We start from the raw sequence: 10790 nt of genomic DNA, 5'->3' as shown, positions 1-10790 counted from the left end.
GCTCGAGTTTATAAAAAAAAGTTTTGCTTCTTCCTTTTCTTAAATGCTAAGTTAATTCCTTCAAGCAAGGGACCTGCCACAACAGCTTCCCAATATACAAACTAAGTCAATTCAAGCCATTTCACGGACGTGTCCTCTTTTTGGGTTTCCATGTTCTCTACTTCTTTGTTGCTTTAGTCAAAATGCAGCTCTCGAGCATATAGTTTATTGTGACTTCTCTATCCTTCTTCTATGACAAAACATGGTCCCCTACATTCAATTTGCATCCTTAGACTTGTAATGGTTGTCACCCTATTCCGGTAAAATGGCCTGCATAGATGTGATTTCTGTTAGGTTTTGATTAGGTTTTGTTTCCTTCAGTACTAGTCTTCTACACATAGGAGAGGAATTGAACCTTTTGAAAAATTGCCAGATCTATTTCCAGGTAGCCGACCCCGTGCTGTTGGTAAAAGGACTCCCCGCATCCCGGTTAGTAGTATGTACAGCAAAGCTGACGCAGATAAGATGGTTTCAGTTGGTACACATGGTTCTAAATGCGAGGTTAATACTGCTGCCGATGAGGGTGTCCATGTGGCAGCACTAGCATTAGCAGAGGCATCTCAAAAAGGAGGCTCACCACAGGTTTCTCGAACTCCAGGCAGAAGGGGCGAACACTTAGGACGTTCTCCTGTTTATAGTGGTGAAAGAAAGGTCCTATGCTTTGGTCATCCAAGTTTTATGCTTCACTTTAATTTACCGTTGCAGTAGGTTAATCTGACTGTTTTTTGGGCTACAATTTATAGGATGCTGATTCAGAAATGGATGATTCAAGATCTATTGGTGGTTTCGATGAGGATTATCCCGAAGTCAGTTTAGGAAGCAGGGAAGCTGAAAATGGAGATTTTACCAAAGATTTAAGCTATCTTATGGATACTGGTTGTGCCAGTACATATGAGACACACAAGAAGGAAAAGAAGCTTCAAGGAAAGCAATCAAAAACAGCACGGACTAAAAATGATCATTTTGATGATGACAAAGAAGCGTGTAGTGGTACCGAGGAAGGTCTTAATATTAGAAATGCGAAGGATGAATCAGAAGTGGAGCTAACAGATGGTAAATCTGCTCGGAAGAGTTCCAGGAAGAGGAGTCGCCAACTATTTTCTGGGGGTATTTTCCAATTCCTAGCATTTTCTGTCTACATATTTACGATATTTACTTTTAAGTTTGGATGCAGCTTAAGTGGTAACCTATATGTTGTTCTAATTTTGCCTTTTACCGTTTTTCTCAGAAATTTCTAGATTAATGACTCACATTTTGATATAATATGTTATAGTGTGTCTTCCGTACTTTCCCTTTTTTTTTTTTGGGGGGGGGGTAGGTTGGTGTAATTTTGGGGTAAGTGGGATAATTTTTGGGACTTTACTTTACGGTGTTATTCATTGGGATAATGAGATTGAGATTTTACTTTTAAGGTGTTATTCATTGGGACAATGAGATTAATACAATTATCTCCACTTTCCCAAAATTACACAACTTCTATACAAACTTTTTATCTCAACCTCTAAAAATTACCCCATTCTTAACTTTGGGACAATCACGAGGAAAGTGGGATAATTTTGAAGCACTAATTTATTAAATATCTAATAAATGTTAATTGTATTATAATATATAATATATGTTAATTATATTATATTATAAAATTCTATTATAACATAAGATAATAAAATATTATATAATATAACATTATTATATATCATTATTACATATTGGTTAATAATATTTTATATATTATAATATTAGTATTATATTATTATAATGTTACTTTATATTATTTAGTATATATTTTATTATAGTGGCTCTGAATAAAATATTAATTGTCGCCCTACTTTTATGGATATAAAAGTGATTGATAATACGTGTTTATATAATATATTAATTATACTAATAAATATAATGTTACTATATATATGTTTACTATTTCTATTATACTTTACTTATATTCATTAATACGTCCTTGAAATACTATTATTATGTGTTAACATTATGGTAGTTTATAATATTGAAATAATATTTTATTTACTATGATAAAAATTATAATAAATTACCTACATAATATTAACAGTATAATATTATATAAAATTAATAAATATATTATATTATTTAATAATATTATTTAGTTAATTATATTGAGCACTATTAATAGATATTATGATTATATAAATATTATATTTTAATAAGAGTCCCATGTCATCAATTATTCTATTAAAGTATAGTAACTGTCATAAAATAGGAATAAAATATTATATTTTTAATAATAATTTAATATTTTAAATAATATTATATTGAATTAAACAAAATATTATAATATTTGATTAAATATTATATTATTGAAATATTATATTAAATATATTGTTTGTATATTATATCAATTATTATATAATATATCATATTATTATATTAAATTAATTAATAACATTAAATATAATTATAATTGATTAGTAATTATAATATAATATATTATAGTTTAGTATAAAGTAAAATAATGTATTATATTATAATAACATACCAAATAATATGCTAAACCAATTAGGTAAATTAATTAGACTTAATTGATTAATAAATATTATACTTTAATAAGGTGCCACATCATCAATTATCCCACATGAATTGTCAAATCAAAGCTTCAAATTGTCCCATTATCCTAAATTGTCTCACTTTACACGACTCAAAATATCCCAAATGTATAAAATTGTTCAATTGGAACAATTATCCCACTTAGCCCCAACTTGTCCCAACCAACCTTTTCTACTTCCATGGTTCTTATTTTGCTTATGTATCATTCTGTACATGCTTTTGGAGCTCTACGTAATTGGTTGTTTTTTCGTCTTATCAAAATCTCTGTTGTATGAAACCTGGAGGGACTGTACCTGTTATTTGAACAAGTTTCCCTGAAAATAATACGCATTTTCTTTGTTTTTTTTTCTCATTGAACAAAATTCAGAGAGAAGATCAGTATTGGTGAAAGAATATAAAAATGACATGTCTTGGTAACTAATGTTTACATGTTTTCTACGAGATCTTGTATTAACTTGTCAGTTTTAAGCCACTAAAATGCATTTGCTTTCTTTACTGAAAAAAATGAAAAAGACGTGTTCCTTTGTATTATATGAAAGTGTTTAATCATCTTCTGTTTCCCTCCCCCCCCCATATTGATGGCATTACACAAATCTAAAAGGTGTTCTTCAGACTGCAATGCTTGCTACCTAAGTTTCTTATTTCTTTAATTCAATTCCCCTCTGTTTTAACTCTGCCTTCCCTGACGAGTTTTAACTGTTGAGAATTTTTTATAGATCTACCATGGCAGCTTGTTTTATAGATCTCATGTAGGGTTTCACCTGAAGTCCAAATCTTACCTTAAAACGCATATTAATGGTCCCGTTTCCATCCCTTTACATGGTTAAAAGTTATAAAGCTTCACCTCAACTTCCCTATGAAGTGATGTATCTGATATTCTTTCTTCTTTAGTTTTTTCTTATATCCTCATTTTTTGAACAAAATGAGAGGAATGTCTGATTAGATTTTTGATTGTTGTATCTTTATTCATATCTTATACTTTTTTAGGACCGATCTGCTATACTATAAATATAGTATTAACAGAATTATAGTATTAACAAAATTTGTTATAACTATTATCTCAAACCTAAAAATTTTTATTATCATAAAAAATTTTATTTTCCATTTATAAATATTATTATTCTATAAATTATTTATAAAAAATAATAGAAAATAATAAAAAATAATCTAATGTAGTAATGTAAAATAAAAAAGATAATCTAAATTCTAAAAATATGAAAATAATATAGAATGTATATTATCAATGGTGATTATGTATCATAATAGAATGAAAATTCTAGCTAGTCAGATATTTCCATTAATTAGAATAGAATTCAATTTTTATTTAGTGATATTATAATTATATATATAAAATTATATATATATATATATATATATATATATATATATATATATATTCATATCTTTTAAGGAGGGTATAATCGGAAATTATTTGATTATTTTATTCCCACTTAAGTAGGAATATCAATTTCTTATTAAATGGTTGGGAATGACAACTCCATCCACCGCTTTCTCCTCTCCCGCCATGATATCCTCCTATGACCTCCGATCTCCCATCCCCCACTGCCTCATCTTCTCCTCTCCCCTCCCTGACACCTTCTCCATCTCTGACGCCGCCATCGATCTCAGCACTGGAAACGTCTTCGTCTCCACCTCTTCCGGAGAGATCTTTACTGTAGATCTCAACGAGAAACTCTCGAATGTGGCACATGTTAGCGGGGGGATCAAGGGCGTGGCACACGTTAGCGGGGGGATCAAGGGCAGGGGTTACCTACTAGCCCTAGAGAAGGAAAAAGACCTAATCTTTGATTCTTATTCTCCTCAGTCTCCGGCGTCAACGCAAAGCTTTGATTCTTATTCCCAACCTTATGGGTACCACCCACCTTAGGCATACCCGCTGTCGCCTCAGCCCCACCTTCCAAAGCAGACTTCTTCTGCATCGAGGCCAGGGCCGAGGTTGAATAGGAGGTATTCGCAGATTGCCGATAACTACAGATCCCTCGATAAATTAATCATCATAGAAACTAACTATAATATTCATTGTAGGGATGAGTGGGCTATGATCGACCATTGTCGTCGAGAAAATCAAGGTGTGATCACTACTATAAAATGCCTTTTAGTTTTTTCATATTTAAAGATTTCCTCTTAAAGTTATGATATGTTTTGTTGAGATTTTATTTTAGTTTTAGGGAAATCATATTGATGTGGTTATAGGATTTGATTCAATCAGACCGTACAAATGAGGAAAACTTGCTAGTGGTAAGATTTGAACCTCATGCAGTCAGATACTTGATTAGGGCTTATTTTTGTTGTTCATGTTTGATTTAGATCAAATTTTTTCTATTCATGTTTGATTTTGATCAGTGTTTGATTCGTCATTTAGGGAAAATCTTTTTTTATTGGGCCTCTTTATCTTTATACTTTTTTGCTAGCTATTTCTTGGTTTTCAAACTTACCAGTGTATTATGATTACTTTTCAAACTTACCAGTGTATTATGATTACTTCTCCCTTAATTAATTCTTAAATGACTACATATTTATAGTTTATTACTTCTCCCTTAATTAATTCTTAAATGACTACATATTTATAGTTTAATTTTATTAAATATAGCTTTTGGGTTCATTGATTAGTGATTAGATTGAATGACTACATATTTATAGTTTAATTTTATTAAATATAGCTTTTGGGTTCATTGATTAGTGATTAGATTATGGAATTACATTTAGGTAGTTGAATTGAGCAATATAAATTTTATGTGCTTTTGTGAAAACATGAAGCCCTTTGTAGGTTATAATACAAATTTTATATGGTTTAATACAAATTAGATTGGTAATTTAAATTTCTTTTAAGAACCGAAGTTGAAGGATTATTATCATGATAATGTTGAAGAGAATTTGAAATGAGTGAGTCCATAGGAGAGTAAAAGAGTCCATATGAGATTTTGTAATTTTTAATTTATAGTACATCTTTTAGATAGTATATTTGTGTTCAGTACTACGCAGAAACGTATATGATTCTATCCAATTTGGTGAAGGTATGTTTCTTTTCTGCGGGTAGCTCCTAATTATGCTCATGTTTGGAGTATGTGTTTCATCTTTTATGGTGACTATTAAGGATGATTGTCTAAAATGAGCTCAATATGGCTACTTTTGCCCAATTTTTGTGTATTGAATTCCACGCTTCTAATATATAGTTGATTTCCAAGGGGATTTATGTGTTTTTGTCTGGTTATTTTCCCCTTATACGGGATTTACAAGTTATGAATCTTTTTTTATTAATAAAAGTCATTGTTTAAAACTATTACATAAAACAATTAATTTGAGTCAAACCATATTGGATAAAATCACGAAGAGCCTTTGGTTAATATCAATGACTACAATCAAGTTGTGAAAATCTTTTAGAAACCGTGCTTTGCACGGGTCTAAATACTGGAATTGATACAGTCATACCCTAAATATATAGTTGATATAGTCGGAATTTACAGATGTGCAATTCAATGATGCTAAGAAATTGGAATTGATATACAAGTCGGAATAATGTCGAACAATAGCACTGATCACTTCCATAAGAAATTGGAATTGATATACAAGTCGGAATAATGTCGAACAATAGCACTGATCACTTCCACAAGCAAATGAACCACTTCGACAACTATACAAGTCGGAATAATGTCGAACAATAGCACTGATCACTTCCACAAGCAAATGAACCACTTCGACAACCAAATGAATATTTCATAGAGCAAATTATTGACCGTTAATAATTAATTATTAGCATATGAAACCATGTTTATAAAGTATAAGATAATTTTAAGATAAATTTGACGTGACGAACCATAAAAATGATGTGAGAAAAAATTGCGCAAAAAAATAATCTATAAGGATGCCGTGCTTAGNATATATATATATATATATATATATATATATATATATATATGTGTGTGTGTGTGTGTGTGTGTATTTATGTAACTCAGAGGGATATCATGGTGGATTCATTCCCTATGACTCATTTTCCTATGGAACTCTTATTAATGCCTGCATTAAAGAAGGCTTAGCTTTATGTAATGATATAAAGCTAAAAAATCAACTTAAATCTCATAGGCTTAGAAAAAAGAAAGAATTAGGTGAATTTTGTCAGCAATTTGCTTTTGATCAGCCTTATAAAACCGATAAAGAAAAACAAGTTAAAAGAGAGCATGGTGATAGTAAGAAACATTCTTTCAAAAAGAAAAAAGAAAAAGAAAAAATCTTTAAAAGAAAAGACAAAAATGATCGTCCTAGAAATCCTAAAAAGGATATCAGTAACATTAAATGTTACAAATGCGGTAAAACTGGTCATTATGTCAGTAAATATTATACAAAAAAATTAACGAAATTGAAGATAAAGGTCTAAAAAAAACTTTGTATAAAATAATGATTAACAGTGATACTGAAAGGACAGAAGATGAATACTATTCATCCTATTCCTCATCTTCCTCTGAAGATGAAGAACATTGCTACTGTACAGTTAATAACTATCAAACTAAAGATAAGTCAGACTATTGGAAATCCATAGTAGAAATGAATGAGCTATCTTTGAATGTTATTACTTCAAATCAAGAATTAATCTCAAAGATACTCTCTGAAGAAATGCCTTCAGAATTAAAAAAAGAACTTCTCGATCTCTGCATAGATGAAAATAAAGAGGCTAAAAAAACCTAATATTGACAATGTTTATCGAATGTTAGAAGTCATGAAAAGAAGACAATGAAATACTTCAAAAGTATTATCCTTTCTGATCTTAATAAAGAAATTTAGACGTTAAAACAAGAAGTAAAACTTTTAAAACAAGAGAATCAATATATTCTCTCAAAGCTCAGTGAAGAAGAACTTAAGGAGAAACAAGCATTAATTGTCTTTTCTCAACCTAATTCACCCAGAATCTCTGATAGAGATAATGATGTGCAAAAACATCCCAAAAGGATGAATTTTTGAATATACTATAACAAGTAACATCTAAAAAATGGTACATAAATGTAACCCTGGTCATAGCCAAACGAGTGTTTATACCAGATCTTATAGCTTTGGTTGATAGTGGTGCAAACCTTAACTGCATACGTTAAGACATAATACCTTCAAATTTTTTTGAAACTACTACACAAACCCTAAGTGGTGCTAATGGTGATAAACTTGATGTTAAGTATAAACTACCTTCAATACATATTTGTGTACATGACACATGTATCCTAATTCCCTGTGTACTTGTAAAAAATTTATCACAACATATCATATTAGGTACACCATTTCTGCGCAATATAATGCCTATGCAAAAATTTGATTCATGAGGAATCCAAGCCAGTTATAATGGAAAAAAAATCTTATTTAAGTTTATATCTGGTCCCCAAACTCGTTTATTAAACGAAGTCAAAGATGTTCTTCTTAAAGAAAAACAAATAAATTTTCTTAAAGAAGTAGCATTTGTTCAGATAGAAGAGCAAATAAAAAAGAAAAGGGAGCTAATATCTCAAATAGAGGATCGTTTTTATAAAACAGTCTGTAGTAATATTCCTAATGCTTTTTGGAATAGAAAATAACATAGTGTTTCTTTACCTTATGAAGATAATTTTAACGAAAATGACATTCCTATCAAGTCTAGGCCATGTCAAATGAATCAAGAATATCTCGATCTTTGTAAAAAAGAAATAACTTCTTTACTTGAAAAGAAACTCATAAGGAAATCATATTCTCCTTGGAGCTGTACGACTTTTTATGTTAATAAAAGTGCAGAACAAGAAATAGGAGTCCTACGTCTTGTAATTAATTGTAAACCTTTAAATACGATTTTAAAATGGATTAGATATCCTATTCCAAACAAAAGAGACTTATTAAATCGCATTAACAATGCAAAAATCTTTTCCAAAATTGATCTTAAATCAGGATACCACCAAATTCAAATAGAAGAAAAAGATCGATATAAAACTGCATTTGTTGTTCCCTTCGGACACTTCGAATGGAATGTAATGCTTTTCGGACTTAAAAACGCCCCTTCTGAATTTCAGAATATTATGAATGAAATACTCATTCCTCACACTGATTTTATTATGTCATATATAGATGATATTATGGTATTTTCTCAAAATTTTGATCAACATGTTAAACATTTAGAAGTATTTCGTAATTTAGTAATACGAAATGGGCTAGCTATATCAGGCCCAAAAATAAAAATATTTCAGACTCAGATTAGATATTTAGGTCATAGTATTCACAAAGGAACTATAATTCCTATTGGCCGAAGTATTGAAATTACCTCTAAATTTTCAGACATAATTACTAACACCAAACAATTACAAAGGTTTCTTGATGCGTTAAATTATGTAGCAGATTATTATCATAATCTAGCACAAGATACTGCTATTTTGTATAGTAGATTAAGGAAGAATGTTTCCCCTAGGACAGATAAGCACACTGCTGCTGTCTAAAAAATTAAACAGAATGTTAAAAGACTACCCTGTGTACATTTAGCTAATACACAGTAGTTTAAACTTGTTGAGACTGATGCGTCAAACATTGGTTATGGAGGTATCCTCAAACAAATTGATCCCGTTACTAACAAAGAACAAATTATTAGATTTACCTTGGGCAAATGGGATTCAGCCAAATTTAACTATTCCACAATTAAAAAAGAAATGCTAGCAATTGTAAAATGTTTTTACAAATTTAGAGATGATATTCTCAATCAACAATTTCTATTAAAAATAGATTGTAGTTCTGTTAAGCCAGTTTTAGAAAAACATGTCAAAAATTTTGTTTCTAAACAGATTTTTGCTAGATGGCAAGCTGAACTAGCAATGTATCAATTTGAAATTGATTATATATGCGGACAAGATAATCATCTACCTGATTTCCTAACACGTAAATTTTTGCAGGGTATCCATGCGCTGGAATAACTCCTCCCAAAGGGGAATGAACGGAGGCAACAACAATGGTGGAAGGAGTTATACTCCAACTCACCCGTACTCGTGGAGAACTATCCACAAAAAGAAAAATACTAGTGTCCCTTCATCATCATCTTCTAAAGGGATAGAAGATTTAATTGCCAAAGAGAATGAACCTGAACCATTCTCTATAATAGTTAAAAAAGAAATAGAGTGGTCTACTAAAACCATCTCAGACACTATTCTTCATATAGAACAAGAAGATATTCCTCTTATGAAAGACGTCGACAAACTAAGACAAAAATACTTAGACACGACGTATTATCCTATAATGTCTCTTAAACCAAGAGCATAGATGAATACTATACTCATCCAAAAGGGTATGAAGATTACATATTTTTGGAGTAATGACAATCATACTGTCCCTCCAAATTTCAATAAATGTGTCATAAAAAAATCATGCTTCATAGAGATTGGGCCATGAGTCCCAACCAGGAGTTCCTTTTAATTATAACTCCAAACAAAGAAGTTTATAACTTCAATTACTGGGATTATCAATTATCCTTTTATCAGCTGTTTCTCTATCAAAATCCAAGAAATAAACATACATGACTAATTAAGCAAGAAATAAACATACATGACTAATTAAGCTATGTTCAGAAGCATTTTATAAAGGTTTACCCACCTGGTTCTACAATTGGTGGTCTAAATATGGTGCAGATCTTGAGATAGTATCAGAACCCATGTCGAAATTATAACAATGAGTCAACTCTCACCTAGTCATTCAGAAAATGAACGAGAATCAAATTCTCGAAGGTTTCTACTCAGCATATTTCTTCACTGTGGCAGAAATCCCGTGGATTTGGAATTGGTCCTTAGAAGCTGTATGAGATGAACTTCACTTACTATCTCTTCGAAGAAAATATCATAATAGCTGATGGACGAGTATGAAGGTCCAAGACAAAGTAAAACAAATAGAGAAAATTATTAAAAGAAATAACAAGATCATTGATAATAATCTTACATAGGAAATCCAAAACGAAAATCGAATGGTCAAACTAGCGAAGACAATGAAGAGGAAATACCCTCAGGCTACAGAAACTGAAATTCAGCAACAATGCCTTGAGCATATAAAGAGACAATTCTTCGAAGTATTTGACAATAGTGATACTATGTCAGCAAAGAGTACAAGTACTCAAGAGGTAGATATACCCATACCAGACGCACAGGATCCTGATGAGGAAACTGCGGAAGAAATATGGG

At 30.7% G+C, this 10790-nt stretch overlaps 1 protein-coding gene across 4 annotated transcripts in view; it reads left to right on the top strand.

The window, feature by feature from the left end:
• The window catches only part of LOC109833355 (protein ALWAYS EARLY 2-like), a 38170-nt gene that overhangs the window by 7089 nt on the left and 20291 nt on the right, over positions 1 to 10790 (top strand). For 3 of the 4 annotated variants that reach the window (XM_020401004.1, XM_020401002.1, XM_020401005.1), the window contains 2 exons: positions 413 to 690; positions 783 to 1146. In XM_020401004.1, coding sequence (XP_020256593.1) covers positions 413 to 690; positions 783 to 1146 — 642 coding nt within the window. The remainder of the gene's footprint in view (positions 1 to 412; positions 691 to 782; positions 1147 to 10790) is intronic. The other variant, XM_020401003.1, reaches the window with a different exon arrangement.

Source organism: Asparagus officinalis, chromosome 3 (genome assembly GCF_001876935.1).
Source record: "Asparagus officinalis chromosome 3, Aspof.V1, whole genome shotgun sequence".
Taxonomy (NCBI): domain Eukaryota; kingdom Viridiplantae; phylum Streptophyta; class Magnoliopsida; order Asparagales; family Asparagaceae; genus Asparagus; species Asparagus officinalis.
Note: the sequence above shows the minus strand (reverse complement) of the source record. Positions and strands in the feature narration are given on the sequence as shown.